The sequence below is a fragment of the Anser cygnoides genome, chromosome 1 (genome assembly GCF_040182565.1).
Source record: "Anser cygnoides isolate HZ-2024a breed goose chromosome 1, Taihu_goose_T2T_genome, whole genome shotgun sequence".
NCBI classification, from domain to species: domain Eukaryota; kingdom Metazoa; phylum Chordata; class Aves; order Anseriformes; family Anatidae; genus Anser; species Anser cygnoides.
The window spans coordinates 30,126,313-30,148,103 of record NC_089873.1 but is presented as its reverse complement, the minus strand read 5'-3'; the positions used below and the strand labels follow the sequence as shown (position 1 = coordinate 30,148,103).

At 36.5% G+C, this 21,791-nt stretch overlaps 1 protein-coding gene across 14 annotated transcripts in view; it reads right to left on the bottom strand.

Annotated features, from left to right (window-relative positions):
- IMMP2L (inner mitochondrial membrane peptidase subunit 2) overlaps positions 1–21,791 on the bottom strand; it is a 465,930-nt gene that overhangs the window by 412,927 nt on the left and 31,212 nt on the right. The window contains exon 4 of one of the 14 annotated variants that reach the window (XM_066991725.1): positions 1,216–13,782. The exons of the other annotated variants lie outside the window; for them this stretch is intronic. Coding sequence (XP_066847826.1) covers positions 13,689–13,782 — 94 coding nt within the window. The 3' untranslated portion in view covers positions 1,216–13,688. Of the gene's footprint in view, positions 1–1,215; positions 13,783–21,791 lie in introns of those variants that run through there. 14 annotated transcript variants of the gene reach the window in all.

Below are 21,791 nucleotides of genomic sequence, written 5' to 3'. Positions count from 1 at the left end.
TGCTACAGCAAGGAAGAATTCAATATATTCAGACTGGCTGGCTGTGGATCTCAAAAATAACAATACCACAATGGTGTGGATTTCAATCTGCATTTTGGGAGTGTTGCTACCGACAGATCTATGTCCACCTCCCACTGTATATGATGACATTACTACAGTAGTGTGGTAAGATTATAGCTCAATTCCACTTTAATTTAAACAGTTTCTTAAGAAGTGGATAATAAAACAGTTTTCAATAACGGAACTAAACTAATGCAATATACTTTGTATGATGATGGACAGTAAAAACACCACCGGGGGGGAGTATGGCAAACTGATACAACATTCATTTATTCAAATTTCTACAGCAAGCTTGTCAGACTATAAACTCTCTAGTCAGTTCAGAAAACAGATCATACTGCCCACAAAAAGCAGCTTTGGATTTTGAAGGAATTTCTTGAACTATGTCATAACATTTGACAACATTAGGGCCAAGAATCATCGTCACCTGCCTGTTTGATATAATTTATGCCTACTTTCAGAGAAAATATTGGTAAGTTTCTTTTATGGCATTTAATTGTTACCTCATTGTCAAACGTATGATTGTTTTAATAGTCACCTATGCTCATATTTTATTATTTTTTCACTGAGTACTCTAACTTTGCTACACATGAAAAAAACAGGATTTATACACTCACAGGCATCTACAATATTTCAAAAGAAAATGCACTCATAATGCTAATACTTCCATTTAAATCAGGGATTGGGGTATGAAAGAAAGCTGTTTGACAAAAACCTATGAAAACCAAAATTAAACTGTGGATGCTGGTAGAATTTAACAGGAACACAAAAAAAATCCATAAAGAAGTGGGAGAGACAGCTAGAATGCTACAAAAAACACATGGTTTTGCTCCTTGTCTGCAGGGTGTTACACTTGTTTTTTTTAAATAAATGCTCTTACACATGACATAGAAAATTAAAATACTTAGAATATTTACTAATCATATTGCAAGAGAAATGGTACTGACTCACTTCATCAAACAAAATTCAGTACCTCCTTCTGTAACTGAGGCAGTAACTGACCTTATATAGTCATTTTTTTGATAGAGGAACATAAGGTTAGGAGATGTGATGTTTTATAATTCCACGAACAGGGTGATAGCCTTCTATTTGTTAAATACTATTCTTTATAAATGTGCAATGAAGAAGATAACTATATATATGAGTGACCTAATCTTGAGTTTGCGGAAACGTAGCTTCTTTAACCACAATTCAGCTAGACAGGTTAAGTATTAACAGAAGACTTGACATCACAACCATTGCAAACAGACATTTTATGCTTTTTTTAAACATAAGTATGGAAACCCAATAAAGAGGAAATAATCCAGCAGATATGCAGCAACATAATGACTACCTTTAAAGTGCCTCAGTCAGAGAATCCAAAACACAAAGCACTATAGTCAGGCATAGAAATTCCTTTCATATTCATGCTCATAAATAAAACTTTTTTTTTTTTCCACAAAGGCAGTCCAAAAATCGACATTTCTTACTGTTCTAATGACAAAGCAAAAATGAAAAATACCCAATTAATTGGATAATTAAGTGATGTCCTGGAACAAATTATCTTCTGTACCTACTGGATATTTTAACTTATATGTCAGTGTTCATGAGTATAAGAGAGAATGATTATGGCTTTAACGTACAGGAGGACAGAAAGCAAATTCGAATTGAGAAGTCAATTAAGAGCCTTCAATTTTTTAACAATTGCGTTTATACATGTAATTTTTTTTTTAGTTTCCCAATTTAGACAGAATAATCTGTAAACACATAAAGGCATTTATGAGGTCCCAAACAAAATGAAAGAAGTTGCAGTCTTAATAATATTTGCAAACATACAAATTTCAATAAATTTCATCGTTTGTTATGATTTCTGTCTCAAAATTCCATTTGTACCTAAATGTTCCAAGAATCTTACCTGTTGTGAGGCAAACTTCAAAAAAGGTAGGAAGGAAAGCATCAAGAAAATAAACTTATTGACCTTTCAGTTCCAAGGCGCTATGCAAAAGCAATGCTTGAAATGGAGAAATCATCAGATATTCAGTAACTTCATGCACAGATATTTCATAAATGGATATTCAGTAATTACATGCACATGTAATCTAACCACTGAACAGATTCTGATTCTGTATTTGTTTTTAAAATTTCAGTGAAAACTACAAACAAATCAAGTTTACAGAACACGCATACCAGTATCTGGAATAATGACTACCAGATCAGATCAGACCTGCAACTATCTTTATCATCTTGAAATGGGAAATATTATCACCTTGATTTCTTTCTATTTTATAGATGGGCAGAGACCTCAGATTTCAAGATATTTCATGCATTATTAATACAGAAAAAGACAGTCACTCCTGTGAATAAACAACATAATTTGAAGAAAAGGGATAGAGGTGTATTTTGCAATATGGTAAACTAGGCTTTCAGGAAAATGCTATTAAGACTGTGAAAACAACTGAGCATTGAAAAATTGTTACAGCTCATACACTAACTCTGAACCCAATCTGCCAGGTATGGCATTTGTTAAAAAGGCTAAAACTTTGTACAGATGGGACCACTTAGTCACAACATACTTCAGGAATTAGACCAGACACTATTAGAATTAATGTTATCTGTCAACAGCTTTCAAAATGAATGACAGCAAGTGATTCTGTGATTCTGTGAAAACTATATGCCCATTTTAAAGCAAGTCACAACTGATGGTTTAAAATGTGTGTCACATTAGTATTAAACCAAAGATATGACCCCCACAAAACTATGAACTCTGTAAGTAAAAATGTGCACACTATCACCCTATTTTCCAATACTTAATGCTATCACTCCCTAAACTCTCAGCAACTGCCTACCCTGAGAACTCAAGGTGCTATGCAGTAGTGTAAGAGCTACCTGACACACTGCTGCCTTGAAGTAGCAGTCTTTTTTCAGTCACATTAGCAAACAAGTGATTTTTTTAATGATACAGGAGGTAATGGATAAAATCTACAGTCTACACCAAGTAGAATGAGATTTTCTTGCTAGGTTTTGCTGATCATGCTTACAGCTTAAAGTGTCAGCCTTCAGATTTCACAAGATTATACAAAAATGAATTCTACACCTTCTCCTAATGTAGTCCTCAGCATTTTTTCCAAAGGGGACAGAACCAATCAAGCCAAGAAATCATGCTACCTCCCACAGCAGCTCTGTCTGAAGGGAAAAAAACAAAACAAAACCACCTTCACACAATCATACAAAAGCGAACTTTAATGCAGTCATTGAATGGTTTGGGTTGGAAGGGACCTCAAAGACCACCCAGTTCCAACCCCCTGCCATGGGCAGGGATGCCACCCACTAGAACAGTTTGCTCAAAGCCTCATCCAGCCTGGCTTTGAACACCTCCAGGGATGGGGCATCCACAGCTCCTCTGGGCAACCTGTGCCAGTGCCTCACCACCCTCAGAGTAAAGAATTTCCTCCTGATAGCAAATCTAAACTACCCTTTTTTGGTTTAAAACTGCTACCCCATGTCCTATCACTATACTCCCTGATAAAGAACCTTTCCATGTCTTTCTTGTAGTCCCCCTTTAAGTACTGAAATGCCTCTATAACGTGTCCTCAGAGCCTTCACTTCTCTAGGCTGAACATCCCCAGCTCTCAGCCTTTCTTCATAGGAGAGGTGCTCCGGCCCTCTGATCATCGTTGTGGCCCTCATCTGGACCCTCCTCATGGACCCTAACAGGTCATCTAAGAGGAATCATCTCCTTCAAGCTACATAATTTGAATCAAGAAAGGTTCAGGCAGAATACAAGGAGAGATTTTTTCCCAATAAGGGGACACAGCCTGCCAGACAGGGCCACTTTTGGTGGTTTTCAGGACCCAGCTGGATAAAGTCAAGAGGAAGCTGGTCTGACATCATAGTTGACCCTACTTTGAGTAAAAGGCTGGACCTCCTAAGGTCCCTTCCAACCTGAATTATCCTATGATTTACGATGTGATGCAACGACCACAGATCTTCAGGTTTAGTAAAGACATAGATACTTGTCTTAACAAAATGGCCAACATTTTTAGATTGCTTATATGTCAGAAATACTCAAAATTTGGAGTGGTTTCAGTTATTTCCATTAACTACAGTAAAATGGATGGTCAAAGAAGTGGCTGCTCTTCCCATTGCTTTGCCTCAACCTCAATCCTAGTACAAGTAAAAACTGTCTGCAAAATTGCTCTATTTTCAACAGCTGGACAGGCTGTCTGAAATATATGGCAAATAAGTCTCAAGGCATCATTCTCTAGACATAAAAGGCAGATCCATCCTTTTAGTCTGTATCTCAAAAGAAGAAAGATAAAGAAGCCAGTTCAAAAAATTTGCATCTGTGGGGAATTCTTTCATAGTAGGCATATCACCAAGAATGCTGATAAAATTCTCATGTAAATTCACTGTGCAGTCTGAACAATATAAAGAAACCATTTCCCTCCTTCCCTCTTCTTCCTTCAACTGATGTTATGCTTTTAACCCATTTTAACCATGTAACCCAAAAAAACATATAAAACAGCGTTTAAAGTTTAGCACAGTTTGCGGTATGCTTGGCATGCTATTAAAAGCTTCACTTGCAGTGACAAGCTACGAAATCAAACAAAAATCGTTGAATTAAGTCTGAAGAAAAAGAAGAAAAATTAAAATGAGAGATGCATTATTAATATGACCTCTCACTGGAGAATGCCAAAAAGATTTCTGCTTATTCAAGAATATAATCATTCCAATTGGAGATGGGAATTGGAAAATAAACCCAATATATTATAAATATATTATCTTTATTCCTGTTGCCAAAATTATATATGCTGTATCACATATTATCTAGTGTTTTATCCTACCTAATTAAAAATAAACTAACTGTTTTTCTTAGTCTATTTCCTGTAACTAAGGTGTGGATTCTCAATTCAAGAGTTATGACTCACAAACATCACAGACAAGTTTCAGAGGGTCACAATCATTCCACGCTGACTATATTAAATAGAAACAGTCCTACTTTAAATAAAGAAGCATACTTACAGGGAAAAAAAAAATGCTATTGAAAAGATTAGAACGATATGAACGCATACAATTGTGCTTGAAGAAACTCAGTATTTTCACAGTAAGTGATATGTCAGTTCTGGAAACTTCTGTATTTGACCTAAAGAAGTTGTAACAGTCATGTTGACAAGATGATGTTGGAGGGTTTCTATAGGGGAGGATGGGCCAAAGACAGCAACCTTGCTTTGCACAACTATAAAAAATAAAAATTACCATTTTTATAAACTTCAGCAGATGAGGAATCAAAAAAACTAACAAACCATTAAGTGCCACGCTCCTTGGTATGGTTATAAGTAAAAGAAAGACTCATTTTATTGGATAATTATCTTTCATATACAGTGTTCTATTTTTGACTATTTGACAAAAACAAAATGCATGCCGTATGTCAGCAAGATATAACAAACAGCAGTAACATCCACAGACCTTTCCAATGAAAAAATCATTCACACAAATAGCCCTTGATAGCTGGTTTTTGTCTATTACTCTTCATGCATTTTGTGTCCCATATCTGTGCTGAACTAAGCAGTTGTGTCCATGATTGCTACTCTAATTTCCATTTTGGGTTATGCAAAACACAACAATCAACAGCAGTTGTGAAGTTTGCTGCCAGAAGTAAGGAAACAAAACCCAGTTTTCTCCTGAGTTTTAAATATGTAATGAGAGTGAAGATCTCTAGAAAGCCTGCTATTTCCACCTATTAAGATTTAAATGCTCAAAAGGCATCACCTGATCCATGTTAAGTTGTTTCTGTACTGCAAATGAGTTCCCTTCTAAAATGCTGAATTTCCACATTTGTGCTAGAACATAATATGAGGCTGCAACTTACAACTCCCTAAGGGAATGATGTCAATTGGCATTTTAAAAATGAATTCAATGACCTACAATAATACGAGTTTCATATGCACAGTATTTCTCAGTAGGCAACATGGGAAGTTCAGAACTCGTTTAGAGAGCCCAAGCTTTATAAAGGCAGGCAAAAATATTCTTGAACCATTTCCCTTAGCTTAATAGGTGTCTTACGGTGAATGACTGACTGTAATATCAAAAGAAGGAAAAACTGACGATATGAAAGGGATCTGCAAGCAGTAGGGTTAATATTCAAAACAAGAGGGAAAGAGGAAAAAAATCCAGGCAGCATATGCCCATTTGGCTCCATTATTGACCTGATAAGACATTCAAAGCTTGTGGAAATTTTGCAAATCTTCAACCTGTAGAATGGTAGGTCTCGTATGTGCTCACACAGCTCAGTTTTAGTCACTACAAAGAAAATCTGCAACCATAAGAAAGGTCTTTGGGACAGAAGGCCCCATCTAAAAAAAAGGTTTAATATCCAGTTCTGCCAGCGCTCCCTCCTTCTGGTGTTACATCCTACAAATATGTAGAGGCAGCACTCCACTGAATGGCCTATGTAGATGAACCAAGCAGAAAGGGTTGCCTATTGTTTCCCATTTTTTTTTTGCTGTAGTAAGTACAAGGTGTCTTTAGAAACAGCTTTTTCAAGTGATTCCCGCTGTTTCACGAAGGATTTCACACTATGCCCATGACTTTCGTTTATCAATAAGACAAGGTTAGAGTGGGAGGGAGTTAAGGTTTAGCTATAAATATATGAAGCTGAACACTTTCTAAGCAAGGACAAAATACTGATACAATTACAATGCATCTAAATACTGGAATGTTCAATATTCTCAACATTTACGATGAAACTAAAACATGATAATCCTATGAAGACAGAAGCAGAGTAGCCACTATGAAAAGCTTAAAAAGGTTTGATTTTGAACTCTGAAACCCTGCTTATAAAGCCACTCCTAAACATCTGAATCACGCAGACAAAGACCAATGCTTTTTATTATAAAAACATAATAACTAAATCTGAACAGACTATCTATGTTAAATGAAGTACCAACAAAAGCAACCTGAAAGTAGTGATTAATTCCATGAAAGGAGAATACATGTTGTCGACTTTCATGTTTTATCAGAGAGCCTGAGGCAGCAAACAGTTCAGAAAGTACTTCACATGTCCTTCAAGACATTTGTCCTTCAAGAAGAATCAACAGTAACAAAAATATTTTAAATGATAGAAATTATTTTTAATTCCTATGCATCATTTATTAACTATGCATACATATCACCAGGCAAATATAACACTTTCTTCCTCAAGGAGATAAGTACAAAGCTTCCCCACACAAACAGCATCCTCCACTTTTTTCCCTACTATTCATATAGTTTTCAACCAAAGAGCCTTTGCCATTACACACCATATCTCTACATGACACCAGTTTTCATTTTGTCAAATATATAACACTGGATTAATATTTTAAAGAAATTAACATTCACAGTAGCATTAAAATATTTAAATTGAATACATTACTTCAAATGCAGTAAAAAGTACAGCAAAATGGCCACTATCATAGAAAAAAGAGCTTAAACCAAAAAATAATAATACAGTAAGACAGGAAAAAATACAAAGGAATTCATTTCCTAACTAAGAATAGAATTTTTTTTATAATGTTCTTTACTTAACAGTCCAGTTCTGGCTATACAGACTATTTCACTCAAGAAGAGTAGTACTGTATCAGCCATAACATTTGTTTCAGCACAGTTACTGTCACTTTCTGTTTTATAGGCAGTCACCCTAACGTAAGTATTTTCAGAAATATGAACGGATCCTTTTTGAGCAACTAGCACGGAAAATTAAACTAGGATATGGTCAGGTGCAGCATCTCACTACATCACAGACTCCCCGGCAGTAGGCTTGAACTTTAGTAACACTTGCGATTTTAACATTTCCTCTACTCTCCTATTAAAAAAAATAAATCACAGCACTATGTAACACCAATCGGGAACTCATACAAGATTATGTGATCTTCATTAATGAAGACACTCAAAATGTCTAGTTAAGTCTCTGCATAGTTAGATCTAACATTAGCTCTGCTTTAACCAGGTGTTTGGACCATGTAACTCAAAAGTTACAGAATTATAACTATAGTAAAGAACTAAACTATTTTATGATTATCAGAAGAAAACAGTAAGGAAGACAGACACTTAAGAACAAGAGAGTGAAAAATTGAAGTGCTGTAACTAAAGGCCAGTAACAAGTCAAAACAAGTGTTAGACTAGTGAATGGTGGGAAGAAAATGCATATAACTCCACAGGGCCTGATGGGATTCACCCCAGAGTGCTCAGAGAGCTGGCTGATATCATCACGGGACCTCTCTCAGATTATTTTTCAGTGGTCTTGGGAATCTGGAGAGGTCCCGGTTGACTGAAAGCTGGCAAATGTGGTCCGAATGTTCAAGAATGGCAAGAAAGAAAGAAGATCCTGGCAACGACAAACCTGTCAGTCTCAAGTCAGTGCCTGGTAAAATTATGGAGAAGATTATTCTGGGAGTTATTAAAATACACCTAAAGGACAACACAGACATTGGTCAGAGCCCACATGGGTTCACTAGGGAGGGTCACATCTAACAAACTTACTTTCCTTCTACAAGATCACCCACCTAGTTGTCCAAAGGAAGCCAGTCAACGTAGTATTTCTGGATTTCAGTAAAAGTTTTGAGGTCGAGGGAAGCGATTGTCCCACTCTACTCTGTGCTGGTGCGGCCTCACATTGAGTACTGTGTGCAGTTCTGGGCACCACAGTACAAAAAGGATGTGAAACTATTGGAGAGTGTCCAAAGGAGGGCTACAAAGATGGTAAAGAGTCTAGAGGGGAAGACACATGAGGAACGGCTGAAGTCACTTGGATTGTTCAGCCTGGAGAAGAGGGGAGGCCTCATGGCGGCCTGCAGCTCCCTCACAACGGGGAGCTGAGGGGCAGGCGCTGAGCTCTGCTCTCTGGGGACAGCGACAGGACCCGAGGGAACGGCATGGAGCTGGGACAGGGGAGGGTCAGGCTGGGGGTTAGGGAAAGGTTCTGCACCCAGAGGGTGGTCGGGCACTGGGACGGGCTGCCCAGGTCAGTGGTCACAGCACTGAGCCTGCTGGAGTTCAAGGAGGGTTTGGATAACGCTCTCAGACATAGGGTCTGATTTTGTTGTTGTTTTGGGTGGCCCTTTGGGGACCCAGGAATTGGACTTGATGATCCTTGTGGGTCCCTTCCCACTCGGACATTCCAACTGGGATGTTCTATGATAAAATCAGAGAAGTATCTGGCATCTGTATGGGAGATGCAGGAATCCACGTGGTAAATTTTTAAAAATAAATTTCACTGATAACTACTATTTTGTTTTTGCTGGACCTGTAACTACGGATCAGCTAACAAGTTTCCAAACAGAGCCAGGTTGTCAGTGCAAGCTCTGAGCTGAAATTGCAGTAATGCTGCAACCCTCAAAAGAGAGGCTTTTGAAAGACTGCATATGAAACTGCAAAAAGTGAAAGAATTCCTTGAAGAATCTTTTATTCATTTTAAACTAATAAGTCAGGCTTATAATTAAGGCACTTGGCAGATTTCATTATAATAGATCAGATATTAATTCAGTTCTGATATCCAAAGCTGCAGGGTGGAGGGCGAGGGGCAAGGAACTAACGGAAGATATGATTTCACACTTGGAAAAGAGTCGTATGTGACGTGGCAGGGCTGCAGAAATCACTCAGAACAAAAAGAAAATGCCCAGGAGAAAGAACAATACAAAGATACTTAGTTTGACTACAGACAAAAAGCAAAAACGTAAGAATACAAAGTAAAAACTTAGAAGAACCCTCACAAAGGAAATACTGCCAGAAACAGCATAAAACAAGAACCATATAAGATGTAGGGCCATGTATTGCATTTGCAAAACAATGTACAACTGCAGGTGATGCAGCCAAGAGCTGCCAACTCAGAGCAGCAGAAGAAAATAACATCTAGCAAGCATACATATGTACAGTGCATCAAAAAAGCACCAGATATAACAACACTGCGAATCCGCTCAGAGGAAATGCCTGCAAGATCTAACCTGAAAACAGACACTTCTTAGAAATAAAAGAAAGCTCTTGTGAATTTAGAGTGGGATTCAGACAATCTCTGATAAATGTTATTTCTTAAACCACTTTAAAAACATACCTAGAAAAAAAAAAAACACTTATCAAAGCATTGAGATAAAATAAGCTAAAATTTAGAGCTTAGAATAAAGAATTAATGTTAAGGCTTATGACTCTAAATTAAGATGGCTCAAACAGAACTAGGTAAGTGTTGCTTTTCCAGTGTCATGATGAACAAAGACATTACACGTAATTAAAAAAAAATAAAGCTTTAAATGTTGTTCAGTTAATACCAGTAGAGAAGAAGAATACAGAAGTAAGAACTTGCATTGATACAGAATCAATGGTTTGAACTGAAAGAGATCATAAAGACCACCCAGTTCGCACCCCCCTGCCATGGGCAGAAACACCTCCCACTAGCCCAGGTTGCCCAGAGCCCCATCCAGCCTGGCCTTGAGCACCTCCAGGGATGGGTCATCCACAGCTTCTCCGGGCAACCTGTGCCAGTGCCTCACAACTCTCTGACTGAAAAATTCCTTCCTAATGTCTAATACATCAAGATGGGATCAACCCTTTATTTTAAAAACACATTTCCCAAAAAAACTAGTGTGATACTTTCTACCACTTCCACCTCTAGAAAAGGAGGATAAATTGGGATGAAATGCGTCAATATGAGTTGAAGGGTATGAGAAACTCCAGAAAAATTCCATCTTTTCCTTCCTGGAGAGTAGTGTAGTATCTCAGTTTTTAATTATAGCATGCAAGTAAGACTAAAGACTGCAACCCGTTCTTCCACTGGTCATCTCTTCAAATCTAGGCTTGGTTGTCCTGACACGTCTTCACTTCAGGTAATGGTGAGCTGAGAAGGAACTCAAATTTAGGAACTCCTTGACCGTTCTGAAAAGTAGTTTGCCTAAAAGTAGGAAAACAGTAGCATCACCTTTCTTCTCAGTAACCGGGATGCCCTCTTCCAACAGAGCTAATTCTTTGGTTCTGTTTTTTTATTTTTAATTCGATTTGCTGATTATCATCAGTATTTTTTCCCTACAGAAATGAAAGATTTCGCATGTGTAAAGATATGATGTTTGGTACTAGGAACTTCTATACCTGCAATTGTTTCCCAACTGAAATATGTCTCTTCCAGGTATAAAAAACCTTCCCATGTAGTCATCCGAGTAGAAGGACGAAAGCTGAATCTTCCTTCCTTCTTAATGCTGAAATTCTTGGGGACATCCTAAATCCTAGGTCACAGAATAATACCAGACATCTGAGGCAAAGTGTCACATTTCATTTCATTGTCATCATCTTTGTGTGTCACATCAGTGTCACATGATCAAAGAGCTAATGGGACTACATTCCCATAAACGGTTCTTTTGACTGTTGCTTAGAAGTGTATTTGAATCACAGCATAATAGTGCCTGTCCTGCCTTATAAATACTCCTGTCAACCACTGGTTGGTGAGCCTGAGCTAACAGATCCATCATACATAGCAACACAGATGGTGTGGCAAGAAAAATGCACAGAAAAGGCAGGAAAGTATGGATAGGACCAGAAAAGCATATGCATGGACCCAGTCAGACAGGTTTGTGTTACCTGAACATCTGAATTATTCAGCATATGATCCTGACTATCACCCACACTGAATTATTTGGTGAGTTTTCTGTGGCACATACCTCATCTTCCCAATTTCTTTAAAACACTACAATTTCTACAGTAAAATGTAAAAAAAAAGGCACCATTTTTCAGAAGAAAAAATGATTGTTTATTTCTTCAGGAGTTACTACTTATCTTCAGAAAATTCATTATATATACAAAGACATGCACGTGTATTTCCAACAACATCCTAGAAATCTGTTGAGTTGAGTTCTGCAGCCACAGGTATCCTGAATAATTCTGAAAGCTACCAAGGAGAAGACTGTTGGAGACAGCTTTAACCCAGAAGCTATATCATCGTAAGTTGACAACAGCTTCCTTTATTTTAGAGTAGATATACAATTTCATTTACAGATGTACATAGCAGCAGAGCAATTAAATGAAAATTTCACATGTAAAACAAGAACTAGATGGATGTGGGGCCTTCCAGACAGCAACGAAGCTTTGACACTAAATGAGACTACAGTTGAGAAATTATATTTACGGAAAAATGTTTCCTTTATAGACAAGAAGGATACACATTACTTCACGTGTCAACTGGAAGTTTATAGTAAATTGTTCTAAAGGAAAAAACAGGACCTGAAATCCTCCAGGATACAACTCCCTCAGATGAGGGATTATCCTAGTTCATTAAACTTTACACAGCACATTCTTCAGTGCAGAACTAACACATAGAAAGAAGAGAGGGAGGAAAAAAATAAGAGTGCATGGGGAACAGGGAAAAGAGAGAGAGGCAAAGGGGAGAGAGCAAACTTAAATTCTGAACCAGGATGTAATTCCAAATATAAATTACGTTGAAATCACACAGCGAAGTTTCCGTATTCTGTCAGCACAGGTTGCTTCTTTCCTCCTTTACTTGTTCTACAAGTATCATGAAAATGCTAAAACAGCAGAAGGTTTTCACAGCGAAATTAAGCAGACTTGCTTGGCTGCTTACCTGCTGATTAGGAGAAACTACTTTGGTTTGTAGAAGACATTGCTCTGAGTCTTAGTGAACCAGCCTCCTTCCAAATTTCACAAAGACCCTTCGTGGCACATAGCCGATAAACAACCACTGTTTAATTTGTTTTTCCACATAAAGGTGTGTTGTTTTTTTTGTTGTTTTGTTTTTTAATCTTTTATGGTACTTATGAGCATATGAGTCTGCTAACTCATGCAATATTCACTTCAGTACTTAACACAAGCTAAAACCACAAAAGTATATCTTGATAGTATGTTATATTACCAGAACAGAGAGATAGCCAAAGCAGTCAAAAATATGGTATGTTTCTGACAACTGAAATCCAAGTAGCAGAAAGGATTAAAGATACTTTTTTCATTCAGAAAAGTATTTTTCCATATCTATATGCAAATCTATAATAAAAAAACACATTTTGGATACATTGTAAATGTTGCATATACGTTTTCATATAGAGACTCCAGTTTCCATTTATTAGACTTTAAACTGAAATGTGTCTTATTTAGCAGGAAATCAATTCTTGCCTTTAATTCTATCAAAGTATGAGTTGTCTGCCTAGAAAGCAATACATCAACTGTAAATTTATGGCTCAGTATGGATACCAGCCCACAGCTAAAAATTTGCAGATCTATATAACCAAGCACATTAAACAGTCCTCCTGGGTAACGTATAATCAGAAGTAACTCTCATAATTCAGCACACACTATGGGAAGAGCTATTACGACCACGTCTGTTCACCTTTTTTGGTCCAATCCATTTTCGAAAGAAGCTGCGCATATTGTCAACATAATGAATGAAATCACAAGACTCCTCATAAATTTTAAATGGCCTAAGGGGTTTCTTCACCTTCATGTGAAATCTGAGTACTGTATGCTTAAACTGAAGTGTTTTATTTTTAAAATTAAATTACACATTTTGATGAATGTGCCCTTTTATTGGCTACATCAGCATTCTGCAGAATGCCTCAAAGTGAAAAGATTCAGCAATATTATAGCTGCGTTTTCTTAGATTAGTCCTCTTTTATTGTATAATCTCTTCAAACTGCACTGTTTTTCTTTAGAGTAGAAACTCTTCCCATATATCTTCCATCATGCCTTAGAGATTCTGTATTTATTTTAGTATGAAGAACACTACAAAAAGAAAATATATTTTTAAACGTACCATGAAATTCCTTAAGGAAGGGTTTTTGAGACCATTCTAAAAAAATAATATCCGAATTCTAGTAACAGAGAAGGAGCATCACTTCATTGTAAATACAGGATAAGAATACTGCACATCGTCTGTTCTGTCAAATATAGTAACACTGAATATATTTTTTTCTTGGTAAAGCAAATGTTCCCTAGAATAATCCTTTTATAGAAAGAAGCTCTGCTGGGCTATTTTTATAACTGAACTAGAAAGCAACCAAGCGAGTATGTTAGTGTTGGTCAGTTTGGTATATTTAGTAAAACAAAATCTTTGTTCCTATTATAAAACAGTATTCATTATTGTGATGACATCCATTCAACAGTAAAAGTAGTGAAAATACTTGAAAGCTTGTGCATTTTTAAGGCTAAACCAGTAACTGTGAAAAAGGAGCACGCTGTATGACAAGCAGTACAAAACCAGATTTACTTAAGTTTAAAGACTACCATTTTCTTCAATACACCTTGCTGCTCTCCCTAAACCATTACTGTTTACACTAACTTTAATGCACAGCAGCAAAATCTCTGTCAAGTAGTTTTAAGCTGAATAAAACACCAACCCCTTACAACCCTTTACCATATTTAATAGAACAAAAGCCTTATGCAAATCCATGAAGCGTCTCTATAAATCTTCATAAATACTTATCAGTAATTTCATGAAGGTTTTTCAAGTTTCTTGCCTCAATTAGCCTTCAATTTATCATTTCTTATGTTTTCATGTCTAAAAGCTTTTGTTTAGAAGACCAGAGACCAGTACTGCCCGTTATTTTCAGTAAAGCTTATGAAATAGAAAAAGGTATAAAACAGTGCTTAGCAGATTTACAACCAGGTTGCTTATTAACAGAGACAGGTAGCCTAAGGAAAGACAGGCCTAGGAAAGAAACACGAAGAAATTAAAAGGTATTATCTGCTCCAACAGATTCAGAGTTAATTGATTATCCTAATAACCTCACTCACTTCTGTAATTGTTCCATAAAGCACACTAAATGCGAGTATCAGTAAAGGAACTAAGGATCTGAAGTTCCCATTACAGTCAATCCCATCAATGGAGCCTGAATTTTGACATCCAACTGCTAATGTGTCTATTTAAGTAGAGCTGAATCTCTGTCATACTAATACACCCAGTGTTAATGCAGTACACTATTATTTAAGGATGGAGTCTGTGCCTGTCCAGTGGCCAAATATCTGTGGAAAAGTTCAAAAGCCTAAACACTAAGTATATATATTTTTAAATGAAAATATTTATTTCAACTCATCATCCCTGTGAGAACTTCAGTATTCTCCTCTAAACCGTTGTCATAAAACACTGCTTGAAAATCCTCTTAGATCAATGCAGTGAGAATCTAATTAAATCAAGTTACTGAACTGTATCAATAAACAGTGGTTTTAATTCTGTCAACTTAGTATCACTAATGCCATCCATAAATTTTGTCATGTTTACAAAGAAACCATGAAAAAGTCACAGTTTAGCTACATAATAAGTTATGCTCTCTTGTGTGACTTTAATGGGCTCTGCTAGGATAACAGCAGCTAGCCAATTTAAAATTTTCAGGCTTCATTTTGTCAGCATCTGTGATCCAAGGGGTCATCCATTAAGTTATGACTTTTTCATTCTGTGTGGTTTAACTGCCAGTGAGAAAGGAAGGAAAAAAATATTGATGCAAATACAAGAAAAATAAGGAAGACCCCCAATATCAGTTAATTAGCTGCAAGTGTAACTCACAGGATGAAAATTTACTGCAACATTTGGCATACTCAGCTACTATTATAATCTCAAAAAGATACTCCAAGATGTGTACAGTGAAGAGCAAGAGGCATTACGATGAAATTAAAGATGTGATGTAGAAAAATATTATTTCAGGGTAAGTAAATTCTGCATAAAGAATCTATACAATTGTTTGGTGAAAAAAAAATCAAGTAATTTCAATACTATTAGGGCATCTAGTTTAGGAACAGCAGTGGAAAATCCATTTAGAACAATGGTTTTACTCTAAATTAAAATCCATGATATTTATTTGGCCCATTATTTAAAGTAAAATGTCTAAGGATAATTAATAAAAATTCACTTTTGGAAGTACTCATTTTTCTCCATTAACTACAGAGAAATTCTGGTGAGTCTTGATTTACAGCATCTAACTACGAAAACAATAAAGATGATTGAAGGAAGTCTAATGCAGAACCCCCGTCCTTGAGGGAACAAACAAATCTATGTGGAGCTTCTTAAACAATGAAACTCTTGTCCAAAAGCAGCATCCTTAGGCATGACAAAATATAAAGAAGAATAAAATAATAGCCTAGAGGCTTCGTTCTTAAGGCTTAATTAGAGATTTATAAAATGAAAAAAGGAAAAAAAGTCAAAATACGCCACAAAGAGAGGAGACAGATTTGCGTATGAGACAAACTAACAGATGAACTAGTCTGTTGCAAGCACTGAAACAAAGTATCGATGTAACCTATTTATTTAAGGAATAGACAAAGGCATAGACAAAAAAATAAAAAAAATAAGATCAGAAGTAAAATTCCTTCTCTAGAATCTCAATTCAGTAGAGATTCTCCATTAAAATTCCACTGGGAACAACAAAAACAGAAGCATCTCAAGGTGTCAATCATGTACCTTTGTTCTCCACCACAGGTCTGTTCTCATCTTCCTTGTTTTCTCTCTCATGTTTCTGGATTTGTTATCAGGACAGGCTGAAAGTAGTGACACTGACATCCCAAGATTTATCCACTCAAATGGAGTGGAGAGTTGAAAATTGTCTCATAGCACAACACCTATGGCTTGGGCAGGACCTTAGACCCAGACACAATCTGATCATCAGAAACCATGACCTACACACAAAACCCAAATATATGCTTCTAGAGCACCCTTCTATATAATCTCTTAATCACATTTGTTGCTGTGCTACAAGTTTGCTTCAGCTTATTAGTATCCTCCCGCATATAACAATCCTAACTGAGATAGCCAGAAAGCTTTATAGAGAAATCTCATTTGCCTGTAAATACATATCAGAATTAGTTTTGTTTTAAACGGACCCTAAATTGAAACATCCCTCACATATCTTTCCTGCTCATTACTAAGAAAACGAATAATTCCATATCTGACCAGCAGCTTGCCATTCTGGGTGGAGGCCCTTTAGTTGCTGCACGCACCTTCAGTACAATAGAAAACCAGGGATATTATTTTCAAATAAAACACTGTCATTCTAGGATATAAAAATTGTATATAATATAGAACAAAAGAGTGTAGATATCCTTTTTATGTTTTGATTTTTTTAAAAAACTGCAAAATAAATTAATTTAACATATTCTGTTTTACTGGAAGTCTGATTTTCTGAACTGCTTTAAAATATATAGTAGATTTTGACCCTAAGGATAAAAAGTTGAGGAGTAATCTTCTGGGCTGTAAATTGGAAGAGCAAGGAGGGGATTACAGTCTCTCTTCTCCCAGGCAACATGAGCTTCATACACTCAAAGAATTATGACAACAGGGATTCCAAATCCTTTCACAGTCTGGATTCTCAACAGCACCAAACATCACTTCTGTTCCAAATCACACAAGGAAAAGAGAAAATGACCAGCTTTCAAAAAACAACATACACCTTTACGAACTTCCACAGTGGACATGAGTGATATGTTCCATTCATCCTGCTACTGAATGCCTGCTGTTCCAAAATATGACCTCTGTTTGCCCACAATGAATACTTCACAAACAGATTATACAATATGAAATTAGACAACTATTACATACATATAATGAGTACTATTAAATTAGTATGCAAGCCTCTTATTTGCCAGCAAGAATATGATCAATACTTTTATTTTTTAAGCAAATCTCACCAATTACCACCCTTTCATACTTTTGCTCTTACAGTTCACAAATTCCTAGTGTGGCTCATTTACTTCCAAAGGTAAAGATCACTTTGAATATCAGCCATTATACCAGTCTACATTTGTTCATCTTTATACTTGGATTAAACTTAGACAGCAATTTCCAAAATCACCTTATTCTTAGAAGGCACATGGGAGACCTATCAGGAATTTATGAATACAGGAATCATAAAACTGTTGTTGTGTTCAAGGTTCATGTTTGTGTGTGTTGTTGTTGGTTTTTTTTTCTAAATGAAATCTCATGACATGAACCTCATGACAAAAACAGTATTGATCTGTTTTATTTGTTCACTTTGTCAGCTGCAAGTATGAGACTAAGAGAAAAACATCAGTACCTTTTCTGAGCCCATTCCGGTATCAGTGACATTAGTATTAACATATCATAAAGTAAAAATATAACTGGTAGATTAGATACCAAAACGGATTATTTCTAGCCTGGAGTAATGCTTTGTGCTAATAAGACTAAATGCTCTGCACATGTTATCTGAACACCAGGGGCTGACACGTTTGCTAGCCCTGCCACTACCACCTAGAGAATATACTTGTTGCTGCAATATAATACTTCACGAGCTTTAGGAAACAGTATACAGCAAGTGAAACAAGCCCCACGGTACAGCTAAACATAGGTGCTAGCAGAAATTTCTGGAACAGCACAGGAGAGCTTTTACAAATCAGGACATGAAGTGTCCCTTGAAATTTAAATTTCCCTTGGCGGTTAACTGCTGCTGCATTAGCAAATCCTGTGGACTGAAAAACCCTGCTGAGTTGCCTTGCATATAGCTAAAACATCACAGAAATCCTAAATACAACTGTTAAAAGAGTCTTTGAGAGATCTAAGTGTTTTCAAATACATCAGCTCATTCACATATGGACTAGCAAGAGATGCTATGTAATACCTGATCAATAAGTACACGTAAAAGCTGATTAAAAAGCATCAAAACAAACAAAAATGCTAAGTGTTATAAAGGAGAAGACTGGAAACCGTATTTGGAATGAGACAGCTAGAACAATAAGGACAGACTTCAGAAAAGTATGCAACTTAGAGCAGACGACAGTCATCCAGGCAACGCAACACAGCACCAACTACTGCACTGTCTAAATACTTACATAAGCCTCAACTCACTTTATGCAAACTCTCCAACATCAGTTGTCAATTTCTAATCATGGGATTCGAAAATGACAACTGTCCAGAAGATTATGTCTGGAAGACCGGTTACTCAAAATTCTCACAAAGATGACCACTGAGACAATGTTTCAAAAAGGAAGCATGAAAAGAAAAACAAAGAGGAGTAAAGATTCTATATGAAAGTGCTTAGCTGTTTTAATTATCAGAACTAAGAAGCATGAAGACAGAGTTTCAGATGTTGATATATGTTTTTTTTTTTTCCCCTGCTAAATTCACTCTTGGACATTCAGAGGTCCTTTGTTTTGCTAAATCAAGTTTAACTTAATGTTATTTATAATTTTCAAAGATTTCTCCCAGTAAAGACTCCTCCTAACATCATACCTTCTCATCATCAGTTTTAAAATATATGGAATGTGGTGCCCTCTTCCTCAGTTAGGCTGTAGTTAGTACTGCAGTCCTGCTGATGCACAAGAAGCAGTGTCTCACAACACGCAAGCATAAGGTTTCATGCAGTAAGGGTGACAAACGTTAAGTCAACTCATTTAAAAATCTAGCTAGCACTCAATATTACAGTCCAGATATCATGGGAAAATGTAAAGGTCAAGCATTATCGTAGAAGGCCACATGAGGCCCACGAAAGATTATTGTTCCTACAAATTCTGGCTTTGCAAGGTATTTTAAATATGTTACAATAAATACACACCAACATCCCCCTTCAACTCCTAAAGGTATGTATGCTGTTCCTGTGAAGCAATGGTCATACCGACCTAGAACAATCTGTTTTTCACCGAACTTAGAGAGAAATCACAGCTTACAGCAAAGAAAATGTAGTTTCAACCAAGTCAGCAATTCACATTCTATGGACACTCTTTCTATATTAATCAGGGATCTGAAACCATCCCTTCCTAAACCGTCCAGAACAATGGAAACTAAGAGTCTGCCTCACGCATTCAGCTAAGCTATTATTTGATTAAGGATATGGAATATAATTTGTAATTAAGGTTTCCCTTTTAATGTTAAACAGATAAGCCTTTGAACTCCGGGAAACTGCAAACTAATACAAATCTGCTGTAGAAAAATTACTACTATCGGTGTCCTATAGGACTGAATAACACACTGTGCATGATCACGCATTTCAATATCTTCCAACAGTATCTCCTTACTAAGGTCAAACTCAGCACTAGTTTAAAAATAGACTGTTCTGGGGGCAAAGGGGATCTTACGCAGACACAAACATCATAGCAGGCCTTCTGGGTGTACAGGATGCTATTATCTTTTGCTTGCTTGACAATATACTTCCTTTTATATGGCAAGACCACACTTCTCTCATTATAGTTGCCCTAGTTATTGGAACATCAAAGTTATTGTTCTAAGAATGCCACTAATTCATCCCTTAAAGCAGACATACGAAACAACACATAACACGAGAAATATGTTCAATAGGTACCTCTTTTTTAGTGATTTGCATTTGAAGGTATATGAGAAAGGTGTTCATTGAAAACCTTAATCATCTCCTGGGTTTTTTATTTGTCTGTTTGTAAACAGGCTTGGGGAAATCAACTTACTATTCAAAGTCATCAATATTTTTCCCCATCGAATCCATATTATGAATAAAGAAAAAATTAAAAAGGAGCTTTCATATGCTACGTTTTTACATTTCATAAAAGGTAGCTATAAAAGAAGATATCTACAGTACCAGGGAGAATATAAGCTGAATGGCTAAAAAGTAGCAGACTATATCTATTCTGCTGTATATTGGCAGAGGAGATAGGTCAAGTTCAAATCAATTTAAGTTCTATCTATGAGATAAGTGAAAAAGATTCTTGTAGATTCTTCCTGCATCGAGTCATTAAATTACAGCCACGATGCTAAATTTTTCAAGTAACCCCTCTCTTTGCAACTGAACTGCTTTCATTTTTCTATCATATTAAATTGTTTGCCTTCATTTTAGGTGTCTTTTATATTTTATTCCTGACATATTTCTCTCCGATTTACAGTCAAAATGTTGACCCTGCCTCTTACGAATGAATCCAGTCAGACTTAATTGAAAATTTAACAAGTGAGCAAACAATTACTTGTGTACTTTTCCAGGCTCCTCTTCTCACTTGGGAACTGCTCTCCACACACATTTGCAGAGGAGTTTCCTTTACTATAGTATGTTAAACATGACCCAGCGTTTAGCTGTCTGCATGCAGATTGCCACCCACCACACTGATTGTTTCATTATATGCATCTGCCTGAATCTGCTCATTGTTTCTGCTTTATAAAATTTACAGTCTAGTTATCAAACCAAATGCAATCTTACCACTTTCTGTACCTTCACCTATTAACACAATGGACTTTCTATGCACAACTGGGTCTTCTAGATGCTACTGTAAGACAAATACCACAGACATCTACAGAAGAGGTTTTTAGAAACTACACTTCTGCATTATAAAACCAGTTAAAACCAACATAATGAATAATCTAAACACTAACTGGTACTGCTGACTTCTAACTTTGAAGGGTTTAGTAATTGTCTCATATCTTAAAAGTTCAGTTGCTGAAATTCCATTTGATGTAGAGAAACAGAATAATTCAGGTTCAAAGCAACCTCTGGGAGTCATCCACTTCAACCACGTGGCCCAAACAGACTCAGCTTCAAAGGTAGGTCAGGGTGCTCAGGTTTAGGCTCATCAAGTTTTGAATGTCTCCAAGGAGGGAGATTTCACAGTCTCTCTGGAGAATAACTTAGCCATTATAATTGTGCAATATTTGTCTTATATCTGGTCAGATTTTCCTTGTTAAAACTGTGGCCATTGTCTCTCATCACGTTTCTGTGCACCTCTGAGAAGAGTTTGACTCCATTTCTCTGAAACTAATCAACAACGCAGCTGACAACTGCAATAAGGTCCCCTCTCAACAGAACAAATATATATGTATGTATTTAAGGCTAAATTTT